Source organism: Acinonyx jubatus, chromosome E2 (genome assembly GCF_027475565.1).
Source record: "Acinonyx jubatus isolate Ajub_Pintada_27869175 chromosome E2, VMU_Ajub_asm_v1.0, whole genome shotgun sequence".
NCBI classification, from domain to species: Eukaryota; Metazoa; Chordata; class Mammalia; order Carnivora; family Felidae; genus Acinonyx; species Acinonyx jubatus.
In genome coordinates, this window is record NC_069396.1 from 48,962,624 (window position 1) to 48,979,581 (window position 16,958).

At 43.9% G+C, this 16,958-nt stretch overlaps 1 protein-coding gene across 6 annotated transcripts; it reads left to right on the forward strand.

Moving 5' to 3' along the window:
* Window positions 1-2,749: 2,749 nt before the first annotated feature.
* LOC106973653 (zinc finger protein 226) lies at window positions 2,750-16,667 on the forward strand. Of its 6 annotated transcripts, none has more exons than XM_027037726.2 (6): window positions 2,750-2,916; window positions 3,434-3,481; window positions 9,037-9,093; window positions 10,196-10,322; window positions 11,170-11,262; window positions 14,463-16,667. In XM_027037726.2, the coding sequence occupies exons 3-6, from the start codon at window positions 9,079-9,081 to the stop codon at window positions 16,649-16,651; spliced, it is 2,424 nt and encodes an 807-aa protein (XP_026893527.1). In that variant the 5' UTR covers window positions 2,750-2,916; window positions 3,434-3,481; window positions 9,037-9,078; the 3' UTR covers window positions 16,652-16,667. The 6 variants fall into 6 exon arrangements, with proteins under 6 accessions (XP_026893527.1, XP_014926218.1, XP_026893531.1 ...); XM_027037728.2 differs by lacking the exon at window positions 2,750-2,916 and adding an exon at window positions 2,967-3,100; XM_015070732.3 differs by lacking the exon at window positions 9,037-9,093 and having other exon boundaries at window positions 2,756-2,916.
* The last annotated feature ends 291 nt before the right edge of the window (window positions 16,668-16,958 follow it).

Consider the following 16,958-nt stretch of genomic DNA (forward strand, 5'->3'; position numbering starts at 1 on the left):
TGCATTAAGCCAGGCACGGTTCTTAGAGGATGATTTCCCAGAATTTGGAACACAAAAACATTAAAAAAGACACAAGAATACTGTAATTATTATTCCACTGACTTCTGGGTTTCAATGTTGTTGAAGCAATGAACCAAATCCAAAATACTGCAAGTGTAGGGAAAATAATGTGATTTTCCATGAATTCAGTCACATACTTAAAAAAAAGAAAAGGAAGAGTGCACGACTATAGAACTATTTAATAGTGATAACCAATAAATTCAAATGTATGGATCGGTATTTTTAATATCTGGATTCAAAAAAATTTAGGCATATTTCACACAATAGTAAAATTTTTTTTTAACCCGGCTTGAATATAAATTGTTATTAAACAAAGAGTTTTCCTTTTCCTTTTTTCTTTTCAGTTTATTTATTTAAGTAATCTCTACACTCAACCTTGGGCTTAAACTCATGATCCTGATATCAAGACTTGCACGCTCTTCTGACTGAGCCAGCCAGGTGCCCCCTAATTTTATTTTTCTTAAACATAATTGCACAATATCTTTAGGCTTTAAAAATGTTCTTATCAGGGGTACTTGTTGGTTCAGGCAGTGGAGCATGTGACCCTTGATCTCCTGGTGGTGAGTTCAAGCCCCACATGGGGGGTGGAGCCTACTTAAAAAACATGTTCTTATCAGTAAGAGATGGATACTAATATATTTATATGTGAAAGTACATCCCTGGAATTTGCTTTAAAATAGTCAAGGCAAAAATAAAAATTGAGAATGTGTTAGAGGAAATAAGTGGTCCTGGCCAGTTCAAGAAGGAATGAAAAATAAAGAGAAGGTATACAAACTGGAAAGGAAGAAATAAAATGGTTGTTACTTACAATTAACATGATTTTTTAAGTTTACTTATTTTGAGAGAGAGAGCGAGCAAGCAGGAGAGGGGGCAGAGAGAGAGGGAGAGAGATAGAATCCCAAGCAGGCTCCATGCTCTCAGTGCAGAGCCCAACTCGGTCCTCAATCTCAGGAACCTTGAGATTATGACCTGAGCGAAAACCAAGAGTCAGTCCCTTAACCGGCTGAGCCACCCAGGCACCCCACTTAAATTAACATGATTAAGTGTATAGAAAGTCCAGATGAATGTGGCGTTAACACTGAAATTTATAGATGAGTTTGGCAAGTGAAGTTTCTGTCATTTCATCAAGTATTACATATATACATATATATATATATACACACATATATATGTATATATATATATACATATATATATGTGTATATATATATATGTGTATATATATATATATATATATATATATATATATTGTTGTTGTTGTTACAGAGAGAAAGTAGTACAAGCAGGGGAGAAGGGCAGAGGAAGAGAGAGAGAATCTTAAGCAGGTTTCACACTCAGCTCAGAGCTGATGCCAGGCCTGATTCCATGACCCTGGGATCATGACCTGAGCCAAAATCAAGAGTTGGACGCTCAACTGACTGAGCGTCTACACCTCTACAAATATATTTTTATAAAGTTGTTCACAATATCATCATGGTATCTCATGATGTTCTCTTTAATTTGTGATACTTGCTATTTTTCATATATGTCTTTTTAAAAAACCATTCTCACCATACTTTTATCAATTTCATTGCTTTCCCCACAGGGTGATCTTTTGACCTTCTGTGGAAGGCGGGATCCACTTAATTTTGTTGGTAGTTCACTAATCTCTTATTTTCTTCTATCTGCTTTCTTTGGTTTTGTTATTCGTTAATTAAATTTCTGAGATTAGTTTTTTTCCGGAGGGATTTTCAGCTTCTCCTCTATTTTAATACATGCATTTAAGGCTCAACATTTTCCCCCTATGTGTGTACCTGTTAAAATCTCCAGTTCCAACTGAGTTTGAATCTTTCTCTGTCATAGTTCAATTTTCGATTTATAAAATACAAACTGAAGTTATTACTTTCTGGTACCTTGAAACTTTTATCATTACGAAAAGTGGCCCTATGCCAAGTAATGTTTTTCCCCCTTAAAGTTCACTTGGCCTAATACTGATATGACAAATTTTATAATGATAGGAATAATTTGAGGCTTAGGATGATGACCGACATCTTCCCGTAACAAAGGATTTCCACTCGCTTCTGCAAGGGTCAGAAGATGCCAACAATTCACTTTCATGCAGTTTCAAGGACTGAGCTGATTTAACGTTTGCCAATGAAGGCCCAGTTTCCTTTTGCTCCTATTCCTATGGTGGAGCTCTTTGGGGTTTACTAGGAAGCATCTGTGGTAAAAAAAAAAAAAAAAAAGGATTTACGTGCTTTAGTCCCTTGAGCATATCGAAAGTGCTACTTAGCTTCTCGGCTTTTCGTGAACAGAATCTATGCTCTTCTAAGTGCTGAGATGACGTGCTAAAATGGCAAGGCAACTGCAGGAGACCCTTTCAGGGATCCCTGGAAGTGAAATAGAATAGTCGAGCACTTCCGTATCAGGGGCGTGGCTTTGTCTGTTTTCCGCTACGACCTTAGGCGAAGGGTAGTCTGGAGAGCCTTGTGGTCACCGTAGCCGCAGCGCGACGCAGGTTGGCCCCTGCGGTCCAGACCTCCGTATAGTCTCGCACTCCGCAGCGACTGTAAGCCCCGGTTGTAAACGTTTTTCCCTGCGGCATTCTGGGAAGTGTAGTCCAGGAACTCCGAGTAGTCGCAGGTACTTCCATTCAACACGGTGGTGCTGGTGAATTCTGGGAAGTGTAGTCCAGGAGCTCCGGTGACCGCAGGCACTTCCGCCGCAGGAGGACGCCGTAGCAGCCATCTTTTCTCTGATTGTAGGGTTTCAGGTCCGCTGTTCACGACCCGTTCAAACTTCCCCGGAACGCACCCGGGGCCAGCAGCCACCAGCCTTTCATTGGGAGGGAAAGAGGAGCAGCGGCTAAAAACGGAGGTTAGATGGCCGAGGGGGGGTGATTTGCGTTCTCCTGGGCGGAGCTTCTTCGCGTTGGGGAAGTGCCCGGGACGGGGCGGGTTCTGGTTGTGCTTCTCCGGGTTAGAGGGTGTCCCGGGCTCTCTGCACCTGTGTCCTGGCTCCCCACCTACGACCTACCCCTCTTCATGCGGTATCGCATTGGGTGAGTTACTTAATCCCTCTATGCCTTGGTTTGCTGTTTTGTAAAAGGGGAGTAAAAGTAATACCTTCCTAATACAGTGCCGTGGGGAGAAAACCAAGATAGTACAAGCAAAAGATTTAAAACTACCTGGCGGGAGTGTTGTGGTTATTAATACTACTGTAATTATCCGAGAAGCGCCTGTTTCTCAGACTTTGCGAGCCCAGGATGCTGAATTGTCCTGGACTCCTGACCTTTTTTTGGAAGGAGAGGGTTGCTTCTAGTTGATACCGGGGAATGTGATTTATTGGGAATGGAAAGAATACTGGTATTTCACAACCTCCTTTCCTTCCCCAGCCCTGACTTCTCAACAAGCACTGCAGGGAGGAGGCAACAGAGCCCCACGTGAGTAGGACTTGCCATTCTTCTACCAAGATAGTCACGTAAACTGGAGAAAGTGTGGAACACGCACTTGGGCATCGGTGATGATTACAACTGAGCCTTCATTGCAGAGTTCCATTCTAAAAGCTTTACACAGATGAACACATTCCCCCCTCACACAATGGCTCTTTGAAGTACTGCTGTTTTTCCTACTTAAAAAAATTTTTTAAAAAATATTTTTAATTTACTTTTGAGAGAGACAGAGCAGGAGCAGGAAGAGGGGCAGAGAGAGAGGGAAACACAGAATCCGAAGCAGGCTCCAGGCTCTGAGCTGTCAGCACAGAGCCCGACACGGGGCTGGAACCCACGAACCTTGGGCATCATGACCTGAACCAAAGTCAGATGCTTCACGGACCTACGTGCCCCCATGTTTTTCCTACTTTAAAGATGAGGAGAGACTGAGGTGGAGAACATAGCCCATTTGTTCATGGGCATCCAGGTAGTAGGAGGCAGAGCGGGACATTCTGAAGCCATCACCTGAGTTCATGAATCTCTTTGATATATTCTCCTTGAGCATAAGGGACTGGCTAGAATCATTGTGAAAACATTTTGGGACTTGACTGCAGGGACCTTGAGAGCAAGGTTTAGGGTATTCTAAGAATTTCTTATATTTTTTTAAGCCGTTTTTTAAGTGTATTTATTTTGAGAGTGCGTGCGTGCAGGTGGGGGAGGGGGAGAGGGAGAGAGAATCCCAAGCAGGCTCCCTGCTATCAGCGCCAAGCCCTGCTTAGGGCTTGATCCCCCAAACCATGAGATCATGACCTGAGCTGAAACCCAAGAATCTGGTGCTTAACCTACCGAGGCACCTCGGTGTCCGAAATCTCTAAAGTAGATTTTTGGTCTGTGTCATTTGTTTTAAATAATATACATATTTTTTAATTTTTAAAAGTTCACGTATCTGAGAGAGAGAGCAAGCACAAGTGGGGGAGGGACAAGTGGGGGAGGGGCAGAGAGAGAGAGAGAAATTCCCAAGCAAGCTCTGCACCGTCAGCACAGAGCCTGATGTGAAGCTCGAACTCACGAGCTGTGAGATCGTGACCTGAGCCAAAGTCAAACACTTAACCAACTGAGCCATCCAGTCGCCCCTAAATAATACTTATATCATAGAAGTAACCTAATCATTATGGAAAATACAGAAATGCATATAAATACAAATGTTAACTACGTATAACCTTGGAATGTAACAGTAACAACAACAACATTTTAGCCTGTCTGGTTGCTCTATGTATATTTGTGTTTAGTGGAGGTTGCTTTCTTTGGTCCAGATGGGATACTGCAGTGCTCCTGAAACTGTGGCCCACAGAGCAGTGGCCTTGGCATCACTTGGGTAGAAATGCTCATCCTTGAGCCCCTTCACCGAGACCTTTTATTTAAACTTTCTGCCCATGGGGCCCAGGAATCTGCATTCCAGCAAGATTCTGGGGAGATTCCTGTGCATGTGAAAATTCCAGAAGCTCAGGAAAAGGCTCTTGTCTGGAAGCTGAGACCTGGAAAATGGACCTTGCTGGAGGTCACAGATAAAACTGAGCTGGGTACACCATAGCCCAGCTCAGTCCAGTGGTTTCTCCCCGCCCCCCCCTCCCCCCGCCGACTCGTTCTTGTCAGCTGTTGTGTCTGCTTGCAGTGTATTGACTTGAGCAGAAGGCAGCTGGCAAGTGTAGAGTCAAACTGGAGGGATTGGAGGATGTGTGTAATTAGGGAGTGAATTTGTTGCCATCTTTTGTAATAGAGAAATTCTTCCGGAAGTTTGAAGATCAGCTAGTAGTTACTGTTAACATAAGATATTTTTGCTATACTCACCTTTATCAGAACTACTGCTATTATTACTATTCTTTTTTTTTTTTAATGTTTGTTTTTGAGAGACAGAGCGTGAGTGGGGGAGGGGCAGAGAGAGAGGGAGACACACAGAGAGAGAGAGAGAAAATCCCAAGCAGGCTCTGCACCATCAGCACAGAGCCCGACGCAGGGCTCGAACTCACGAACTGTGAGATCATGACCTGAGCCGAAGTCAGACGCTTAACCGACTGAGTCACCCAGGAGCCCCATTACTGTTCTTATAGCTATGACTATTTCCTATTTTCTTTCACCTTTTTTTTAAAATACATTTTTTAAATGTTTATTTATTTTTGAGAGAGAGAGAGAGAGAGAGAGAGAGAGAGAGAGAGAGAATGAATCCCAGGCAGGCTTCACACTGCCAGTGCAGACAGAGCCCGATGTGGGACTTGAACTCAGGGACCGCAAGATCACGACCCGAGCTGAAATCAAGAGTTGGACACTTAACCAACTACGCCACCCAGGCACCCCTCACTTTTTCTTTTTATGTACCTTCAGACTTCTAGAAAAGTTGCAAAAATAGCATAACGAAGTCTCATATCTTCATCGGATTCATCAGTTACTAACTTATATTTTGCCTATTTGCTCTGTCAGTGAGTGTCAGCCTCAAACCACCAGGGACGTCTCTGTAATCAAAGCATTAGGTTGGTTTCAGCTTGTGGAAGCAAGGAAGCCCACACACCCAGGGTGTCTTGGTAAGAGGCTATTAAGTGGGGCTGCTTACAGGGTTTTTGCCTTGTGTTAACTGAGTTGGGGAGTTTTAAGCAGTGAGAGTTTGATCTGGTTTGGATGCTGTCAGGAAGCAGAAGCAATTTGATGACTGAATGTTGTAATAATTTTTGTCTAGTAGATGGGAGAAACAAAATGAGACTGCAATTGTCACTATTAATAAACTAGTCACTCATGTTAGCTGGGGGTGGGCTACAACAAAGAATATCTTTGTGTCTGTGTTACAAAGCGTCTCATCCTTTTTTAAAAAATTGTTTTTTAATGTTTATTTTTGAGAGTGAGAGAGAGAGCACGAGCAGGGGAGGGGCAGAGGAATCAAAGGATCTGAAGCAGGCTCCAGGCTCTGAGCTGTCAGCACAGAGCCCAACGCAGGGTTTGAACTCCTGGACCGTGAGATCATGACCTGAGCCAAAGTTGGACTCTTAACTGACTGAGCCACCCAGGCATCCTGTGTCTTGTCCTCTTTCTGTTCATCATGATCACTGAGTGGCCCTGTCAGATTCTCACTGATCGGTGGCAAACACCAAGCTCTAGCTGTTTGCTGCTGTTAGCTTTCAAGGCCTCCCCCTTTTTTTTCTCTTTCACAGCTTTATCATACTTGTATATTGTTATGTTTTTTTGCTGAAAAAAAAACACATTTGAGAGCGAGCTATAGACTGATCAATATGGAATTAATTATGATAATAATGTACTGTTATCTAATCCACAGTACAAATTTCAGTTTTTTTCAGTTTTTCCAAGAAAGTCTTTGAGAGCAATTTCCTTTTTTTAGTTCAGGGTTCAGTCCTGTGATATGCGTTGAACTTAGTTTTTGTTTTATTAGTCTTTATTCTAGAATGATTCTGGGGCGCCTGGCTTGCTCAGTCTGTAGAGCATGCGACTCCAGATTTTGGGGTTATGAGTTTGAGCCCCTTGTTGGATATAAAGATTACTTAAAACTTGGGGTGCCTTGGGTGGCTCGGTCAGTTGAGTGTCTGACTTCGGCTCAGGTCATGATCTCTTGGTTTGTGGGTTCATGCCCCATGTCATGCTCTGTACTGACAGCTCAGAGCCTGCAGCTTGCTTCAGATTCTGTGTCTCCCTCTCTCTCTTCTCCTCCCCTGCTCACATGCTGTCTCTCTCTCTCTCAAAAATAAACATTAAAAAAAAATTTTTTTTAAACCTTGGGGCACCTGGATGGCTAGTTGGGTAAGCGTCCGACTTCGAGTCAGGTCATGATGTCACAGTCCGTGAGTTCAAACCCCGCGTTGGGCTCTGTGCTGACAGCTTGGAGCCTGGAGCCTGGAGTCTGCTTCGGATTTTCTCTTTGCCTGTGTCTCTGCTTCCCCCCTGCCCCATTAAACATTAAAATAAACATTAAACATTAAACGTTTAAAAAAATTTTTTAAAGGTTACCTAAAACAAAAAGATAGAATAATTCCTCAGACTTCATTTCTGTAATTTAGATGATGGTATTCTTGAAGAATATTGGCAAATTATTTTTGTAGAATGTCCCTCTTTTTTGGTTTATCTGATATTTGTTTATGATTTGATTCAGGCTGTACGTTAGCAACAGGGATGCTACAGAAGTCAGTGGTAAGGCCACCTTCTTGGTGCATCACGGGAGGCACCTGTCAGTTTGTTGGTTTGACCCAACTGCTGGTGTCAAATTTGTTTTCTTGGGTAAGGTGTCTGCCAGGTTCCTGTTTTCCCTTTTGCAGTTAATATTTTATTTATTTATTCCCAAACTTTCACCATTTTTTGGCATCCATTGATGATTTTCTAACTATCTTTCTTTCATTCTACTTTTTTTTACCTTGCCTTCTGCCAGAGGGGGAACTTTTTCTTCCTACCTATTTATTTCTTATACATTCCTTTATTTATAACAGTATGGTTACAACTCAGATGTCTGTCTTTTTTATTTAAATTAGGTCAGGACTGTCAACCTATTTTTTGTTGTAGAAGCTTGGGTTTTATTAGTTTTCTTTATCTCCATGCATACTTGTCAAAAGTGCACTTCCTGCTTAAAAAGAAACTTCACTTGGGGTGCCTGGGTGGTTCAGTGGGTTAAGCATCTGACTTCGGATCAGGTCACGATCTCACGATCTGTGAGATCCAGCCCTGCTTCAGGCAGTGTCCTGACAGCTTGGAGCCTGGAGGCTGTTTTGGATTCTGTGTCTCCCTCTCTCTCTGCCCAGACTCTCTCTCTCTCTTTCAAAAATAAATAATAAACATTAAGAAAAAAAGAAAGAAACTTCACTTATTTTTGTAACTTTTGTAAAAAGTTGGCCATGTCTCTCTAAATATTGTCATTGAGGTTTCAGATTATTAGGAAGACAACCGGAGATGTGGAGCAGTTAATAAGACTCTCACCCGACAGAGTGACAACCTTTGATCTCTGTGTATTTTAACAATATTCTCTCGGTAGAGAGAATCTAAACTATAGAGTCTTATTCTGCAGAATGTGTCCCTGCATTTGCAAAGAAATAAGGAACTGGAAGGGCTCTGGGAGCTTTCCACCTCTTTCGTGGTCCCAGGACGTTGGTAGCGTTATTCTCCCCCACTTGCACATGACAAAATCGAGGCAGAGAGATGTTAATGATCTGCCCAAGATGACACTGCTACTGAATAGCCTAGCTGGGATTTCAGCCCATGCACGCTGACTCCAGAGCCAACTCTTACTGGTGCGGTCTCAATATCTATCATACCCGGGATAAGAATTCCTACGGGGATTCCCTGTAGCGAAAGCTACAGGGGCACTGTGGTGGAGCCATTTTTGTGGTTGGGCAGGTGTTCCTTGAACTACTATGGAAGGGCTAGAGGGCGGGTAACTGGTATACATGTCTCATTCTGCCTGTGAAGGCTTGTTCACCTGCGCCGTGCCGAGGAAGGAGTGCCCTTGCTGATTCACAGTGAGCTGTCCCCTAGGTTAATGACGTACCTGACTGATTGCCACTGACTTCTTTCTCCTTTCTCAGTCTGTCTTCCTAGGATTCTGTTTCTCCAGAAGGAAAGAGAAAATGAGCTTGTTCAAGGTGAGTAGGGCTTGCCTTTTTTGCTGTTAAAAATGTCCTTTTAGTCCTCCAAGGCTGGACATAAGTTCTTCTCTCTTTAGTTTTTATTTGTCTTTTAAATTTGTTAAAAAAATTTTTTTTAACATTTATTTATTTTTGAGAGAGTGAGTGGGAGCTAGCAGGAGAGGGGCAGAGAGTAAGGGAGACACAGAATCCGAAGCAGGCTCCAGGCTCTGAGCGGTCAGCACAGAGCCCGATGTGGGGCTTGAACTCACAAACCACGAGATCATGACCTGAGCCAAAATCAAAATCAAGAGTAGGACGCTTAACTGACTGAACCACCCAGGCATCCCCATCTTCATTTTAAATATAAAGAAAAGGGGTTGGGAAAAAGGTACTTGCTTAAGTTCACACAAGAAAACCAGGGATCTGGAGGCAGAGTGTCGTGTTCAAGTGAAGACAGGTACAGGAGGAGAGAGTGTTTCATTCAGGGACCTGGCATGCCCTTTGGATTATTTCCACATAGAATGCTACTCCTCACCTGATCCCAGCTCAGTGGGACGGCAGGTGCCATCAAACAGTGCTGCGGCTAAACTGTTAAATGTTCCTGGGGTAATTGGCAACGTTAGTTAAAAAGTAAAACCTTTTTAGTATAGGATACAGCGATTCAAATTCTAGGGAGTTTGCTTTTTATAGTGTTCACTGAGGGGCCGGGTGAATAGACAAGCTTTCCTTTCCATAGCAACACTTTTTTTTTTTTTTTTTTTTTTTTAAGGTTCCGTATTTATTTTGAGAGAGTGTGAGTGGGCTAGGGGCAGAGAGAGAGGGAGAATCCCAAGCAGGTTCCGCGTTGTCCGTGCAGAGCCTGATGCAGGGCTCGAACCCAAAACAGCGTGAGTGAGCTGAAATCAAGTCGAATGTGTAACCGACTGAGCCGCCCAGGTGCCCCTCATAGCAGCACTTGTGACGAGGCTGTGGGAAATCCGCGTGTGGCACTGGTAGGGTAGGAGTGGCGCTGGGAAACCTACACATTGCTCAGGGGCCAGAGCAACTTCCCCCCATCCTTCCCACCTCTCGCAGTGGACATCGGGTGTAAGATGGAGGTTGTGTGTGTTTGTCGTAGGAGGCAGTGACGTTCAGGGATGTGGCAGTGGCCTTCACGGAGGAGGAGCTGGGACTGCTGGACTCTGCCCAGAGGAAGCTGTACCAGGATGTGATGTTAGAAAACTTCAGGAACCTGGTCTCCGTGGGTGAGGACAGCCCCCCTCTGGAGTATCTTTGTGACCTTTGGGGGCTCTTGAGATGGTTCTCTGAGTTTGGGGATTGAACTTTTCCATTTCCTACGGGACACAGGATGTCTCTGGTCTTTGTGAACGGGATCTTTTAGGTCTTTTTTATTTGGGTTTGGTAAAGAACTATAAATGGACTATGTATACTGCTACGCTTTGCCTGTTTGATTTCAGATTTCACTCCTATCCCATTAATGCATTATAAAACTGGTTTATTGAGGTCTGTGAGCAACTTTGAATGAAATAAATAAGGTGGAGGATATCAGCTTCTGAGGATGCATTGCAGCAAAAACTGGCTGAGTGCAGGAGTGTGTGAGGGCTAGTGGGAGGGATTTAGTGAACACGGACATCGGTCAGAAATAGAGCATTCAAATGTTGTTTCAACAGTACATATCTTTAGGTATGTATTTGGGTCATGAAATAAATGCTATGTATTTAGCTTTTGGGTCATGATTTAAAACAGGTTGGAAAAACACAACTTTCGATACCTCGGATATGCAGTTGGAACTCAAAAAGTTTCCAGTAAATTTTAGCCCTTGTGTGTGCGTTCTTTGTTTTTAGTTTTTTTTTAACGTTTATTTGTTTTTGAGAGAGAGAGAGAGACAGAGCAAGAGTGGGGGGAGGGCAGAGAGAGACACACACAGAATCTGAAGCAGGCTCCAGGCTGTCAGCGCTGAGCCCGATGCGGGGCCCGAACTCATGAACTGTGAGATCATGACCTGAGCCGAAGTTGGCCGTTTAACTGACTAAGCCACCCAGGCGCCCCTCTCATGTGTTCGTTCTAACTCGTGACTTTGCATGTTCTTAGGACACCAATCCTTGAAACAAGATAAATGGCGTATAGAAAGAGAAGAGAAGCTTTGGTCGATGAAGACCGCAGCCCAGATGGAGAGAAATGTGGGTAAGAACCAAGCACGTGTGAGTTCTCAGTTTCCTGACCATCCTTGTTGTTTCTCGCCACCCCTGTGTTGTTGCCCGTGTCCAAGTTGCCACAGCTCTTTCCTGGATTGTGTGACTCCTCCTATAGTCTGTTCTTCAAGTAGCAGCCAGAGTGATCCTTTGTAACTTCAGGCCAGGTTAGGCTAGTCTTCTGTTCAGAATTCTTTTACAGCTTCATTTACGTAGAATGAGAACCACTGACAACAGCCTCCAGAACGTCCTCTGTGGTCTGCCGTTCATCCCCCACTGCCTTTCCGAATACATCTGTCCTCCCTCTTGCCCCATCTTTTCTGCCTACAGCGTCCTCTCTGCCGTTCCCCAGACCCACAAAGGAAGCTTCTGCCTCAGAGCCCTTCACTCGTTCTTCTCTCTGCCTGGAATACTTTTCCACCTCCAATCCTTCAGGCCCCTTCTCTCCTTCTTTTGGGTCACTCAGTTTTAATATCATGTTGGGCTCTGACCACCCTGTTGAAAATGACTTCCCCTTTCTACTCTCTGTGCCCTGCTTTATTTTGTGTCTGAGCCCTGGTCCTCACCTCACATATATTTTTGTTCATTGCTTATTACCTTTCTCTCCTCACTGGAGTGTAATTTTTAAAAGTGGGGGGATTTTTCTGTTTCTTGTTCACTATCCTTAGTGCTTAGGACAGTCCTGGTACATGGCAGGGGATCTGTAAATATTTGTTGAATAAATGAATGAGTTCCTTTAGAGGGAAACCTGCCTTCAATGGAGATAGCTGATAGGTGGTGAACAGATCCACGTGAATAGGGGATATTGCAAACCAGTTTTTGTCTTTAAATGAATTCCTGACCTAATTCTGATGTTTCTGGTGCCCCTGGTATATGTGCGTGTGCATGTGTGTGTTTGCCTTTCTGTACAAATTGACCCGCACCAACTTGTACAGAAACCTATACAGAACCTGCAGCACTGTCATTATAACCAAACTGAATAACATTCTTTCCCTGTGACTTTCCATTAGTAGCAGAGCATATTCATTTGGGGAGGAATTGTTTTTTTAATTGTGGATTCTTCTGTCCGGTTAGGCAGCTCCTCCATAGAAGGGAAAATATTCAGTTTCTGTGTCTCTTGTATCAGAGAATGAAAGGTCTCAGAAAATAGCAAGCTTGTGAGTTTGCCTTTCCCTTGAAAGATTTGCCCAACTGCATTCCATTTGCTGCTTCCAAAATCTACATGTATAATAAGAAGTGGATCTTAACGTTGTTACCTCAGACATTGTGTTTGTGTGTGTATTTAAATGTATGACTTTTGAAGGCGTTTCATATAATGACACCTTTATTGCTTGTAATGATTCTCTAATCATTTCTGATCTGTTTCTTCTAAATATTGTAAGCTATGGAATTGATTTCCCAGCTCACTAAGAAACCATTCTTCACTTTGAAAATTATTCTTGTTGAAGACCAATGGATCTATATCCAAAATTTTTCCACGCTGTCTTCAAAGAGTCGGCGTTCGTCCCTGGCCTCTAAATTTGATTCTTACTTGGCAGGGTAGTGTGGGGAGGGTGATTAGGGTATATTTAGAGAGATAGTACAGGGGCGCCTGAGTGGCTCAGTGAGTTAGGTGTCCAACTTCGGCTCAGGTCATCCATGATCTCATGGCTGGTGAGTTTGAGCCCTGTGTCGGGCTCTGTGCTGACAGCTCGGAGCCTGGAGCCTGCTTCGGATTCTGTGTCTCGCCCTCTCTCTGCTCCTCCCCTGCTCATGCGCGTGAGCTCGCTCTCTCTCTCTCTCTCTCTCTCTCTCTCTCAAAAAATAAAAACATTAAAAAAAATTTTAGATAATACAAAAGTCTCAGAAGGATCTAGTGCATAAGTCTTCATGCTTTTCTTTCTTTAGCACCTTTGATTTTCTCCTCAGTACCCCCTTGGTGTACTGCTGCCTCTGGTGCCGCCTTTCACTTTCTTAGTAATCTGTATTTACCCGTCCTTTTCTTATTTCAAAAAATGTTTTATTTTTATTGTTTTTAATTTTTATTTACTTATTTATTTAAACATTTATTTTTGAGAGACAGAAAGGCAGAGCATAAGCAGGGGATAAGCAGAGAGAGGGGGAGACACAGAATCTGAAGCAGCCTCTAGGCTCTGAGCTATCCGCACAGAGCCTGATGTGGGGCTCGAACCCACAAACCGTGAGATCATGACCTGAGCCGAAGTTGGACACTTAACCAACTGAGCCACCCAGGCACCCCTCAAAAATGTTTTTAAATGTTTATTTTTGAAAGAGAGAGCACAAGCGGGGAGCGGCGGAGAGAGAGGGGGACACAGAATCCAAAGCAGGGTCCGGGCTCCGCGCTGTCTGCAGAGAGCCTGAGGTGGGGCTCGAACCCATAAACATGAAATCATGACCCAACCCAAAGTCGGTTGCTTAACCGACTGAGCCATCCAGGCACCCCTTATTTCAATTTTTTTTTGTTTTAATGTTTGTTTATTTTTGAGAGAGAGAAACAGAGACAGGAGTGTGAGCAGGGGAGGGGCAGAGAGAGAGGGAGACCCAGAATCCAAAGCAGACTCCAGGCTCTGAGCTGTCAGCAAAGAGCCTGATGCGGGGCTTGAACTCAAAAACCATGAGATCATGACCTGAGCCGAAGTTGGACACTCACCCGACTGAGCCACCCAGGTGCCCCTTCTTTTCTTACTTCAAATACTTGTAAAAGTTCTTTGGCTCCTCTGTCCTGTTCACACTTAAACTGGGATTTATAATTCTAATTCTAATCATCATCATCATCATCATCATCATCATCATCATCTCAGACCTCAAATTGGGATTCATCTATGCATGCGCTTCTTGAGTGCCTGCTAGCTGCGACGCACTGTCAAAAGCTATCAACACTGCAACACGCTTGTCCTTACTGATCATGCATTGTGGTGGGAAAGACATGTCATTTCTGACATGATTTAAATGGTATGTCAGATGGCAGTAATTTTGTTTCAAGTAGGTTTCATTGATGCTAAGCGGTTGGGAGTTTAATGGACTACCTCTTGGTTTCTATCAGTATATAAGCCAGAGTATTTCGTACGTGGTGAAAAAGATAAGCCGGACCATCCTGAGGTTCAGTAAAGTCTTGTACTGTGTCCTAAGTGTGAAATCTTGACTCTGAACCATGCTTTCACTTGTCCTCATGTCTGAATTCTGTCCCTATAGGAGGGAACAGTCAAAGTGAGCTGAGGACTCTTCAAGACAGAGGACCACATGAAGAGCTTTCCTGCTGGCAAATCTGGCAACACATCGCAAGTGACCTAACCAGATGGCAGAACTCCATGAGAAATAGTTCTCAGTTTCACAAGCAGGGTGATTCCCCCTGCCAGCTTGGAGCGGGACTGTCTATTCAAATTTCTGAAGATGAGAACTGTATGCTAAATTGTAAAGTGGCTGGTCCCAGTGGTACTGAAAACTCAGAGTTTCCAATTCTGAGAGTCCAGGACTCTTGGAGGAAAACGTCTTTGACTGAGTCGCAGAGTTATCAGAACAGATATCAGCAAATTTCCATGAAAAATCATCTGTGTCGGTGTAAACAAGATGTTGACGCGATCGGTTGGATTTCACATCCCCTTAATCATGGGATACACAGAAGTGACAAATCTTATTGCCACGATGATTATGAGAAAGACGGCATGAAGGTTTCAGCATTGAACCAGGATAGTGATAGTGTGATTCACACAGGACAGAAACCTTACCAATGTAATGAATGTGAAAAAACCTTCAGTGACCTCTCCACCTTTGATCTTCATAAACAGTTACACTCAAAGGTGAGGTCTCATACATGTAGTGAGTGTGGGAAAGGCTTCCGTTATAGCTCAGTTCTTCGTATTCATCAGAGAGTTCACGTGGGACAGAAAGGCTATACGTGTGGTGAGTGCGGCAAGGGATTCAGTCAGAACTCACTTCTGCAAACCCATCAGAATGTCCACACTGTAGAGAAGCCATTCAAATGTGAGGACTGTGGGAAAGCCTTTGGTCGTAGATCAGCACTTACTGTTCATTGCAAAGTCCACACAGGAGAAAAACCGTATAGTTGTGAGGAGTGTGGGAGGGCCTTCAGTCAGGCCTCTCATCTGCAGGACCATCAGAGGGTCCACACTGGGGAGAAACCATTCAGATGTGATGTGTGTGGTAAAAGCTTCAGTCGGAATTCACATCTTCAATCCCATCAGAGAGTCCATACAGGAGAGAAACCATACAAATGTGAGGAGTGTGGGAAGGGCTTCATTTGTAGCTCAAATCTATACATTCATCAGAGAGTCCACACAGGAGAAAAGCCCTACAAATGTGAGGAATGTGGTAAAGGCTTTAGTCGGCCTTCAAGTCTTCAGGCCCATCAGGGAGTCCACACTGGAGAGAAATCCTACATATGTAATGTGTGTGGTAAAGGCTTTACTCTGAGTTCAAATCTTCAAGCCCATCAGAGAGTCCATACAGGAGAAAAACCATACAAATGCAATGAGTGTGGGAAGAGCTTCAGGAGGAACTCCCATTATCAAGTTCATCTGGTAGTCCACACAGGGGAGAAACCCTACAAATGTGAGGTATGTGGGAAGGGCTTCAGTCAGAGTTCATATCTTCAAATCCATCTGAAGGCCCACAGCGTGGAGAAACCTTACAAGTGTGAGGAATGCGGGCAGGGCTTCAATCAGAGTTCCCGACTTCAGATTCACCAGCTGATCCACACCGGAGAGAAGCCACACAAATGTGAAGAGTGCGGGAAGGGATTCAGTCGTAGAGCAGATCTCAAAATTCACTGCAGAATCCACACAGGAGAGAAACCATATAATTGTGAGGAGTGTGGGAAGGTATTCAGGCAGGCCTCAAATCTGCTGGCACATCAGAGAGTTCACAGCGGAGAGAAACCTTTTAAATGTGAAGAGTGCGGGAAGAGCTTTGGTCGCAGTTCACACCTGCAAGCCCATCAAAAAGTGCACACTGGAGAAAAGCCGTACAAGTGTGAGGAGTGTGGGAAGGGCTTCAAGTGGAGCTTGAATCTGGACATGCATCAGAGGGTCCACACGGGAGAGAAACCCTACAAGTGTGGGGAGTGTGGTAAGCACTTCAGTCAGGCCTCAAGTCTTCAGCTGCATCAGAGCGTCCACACTGGAGAGAAACCGTACAAATGTGATGTGTGCGGCAAGGTCTTCAGTCGCTCTTCACAGCTACAGTCTCATCAGAGAGTTCACACAGGGGAGAAACCTTACAAGTGTGAGACCTGTGGTAAGAGCTTCAGCTGGCGATCCAACCTTACCATTCATCACAGAATCCACGCCGGTGGTAAATCTTACAAAAGCAATAGGAGTGGTAAGAACAGAGAATCTACACAGGAAAATAGTTGCATAAAATGATTTTTTAAAAAGAAAACCCCAGTGTCCCGTGAATTCTTCCAATCAGAAAGTTCAAAAGAACTTGTTTGTTTCACTAAAGTCAGTGTTCAGCCCCAGCTTAACATATCCCAGTAGTCAGGAGGGCACGCAGCAGAGAATGCTTGTGGGTTGTATAGCGAGTACAGTTTGAACTTTGAGCTTTATTATTAAATACTATTCAGGGGAGAGGCTTTGGAAAGGACGAGTTTTATCAGGCCTTGTACAAAAGTCTGATGGACGTGCTAGAATGAATGCCCGTTAGAATGTAAGCTCCATAAATGCAGAGACT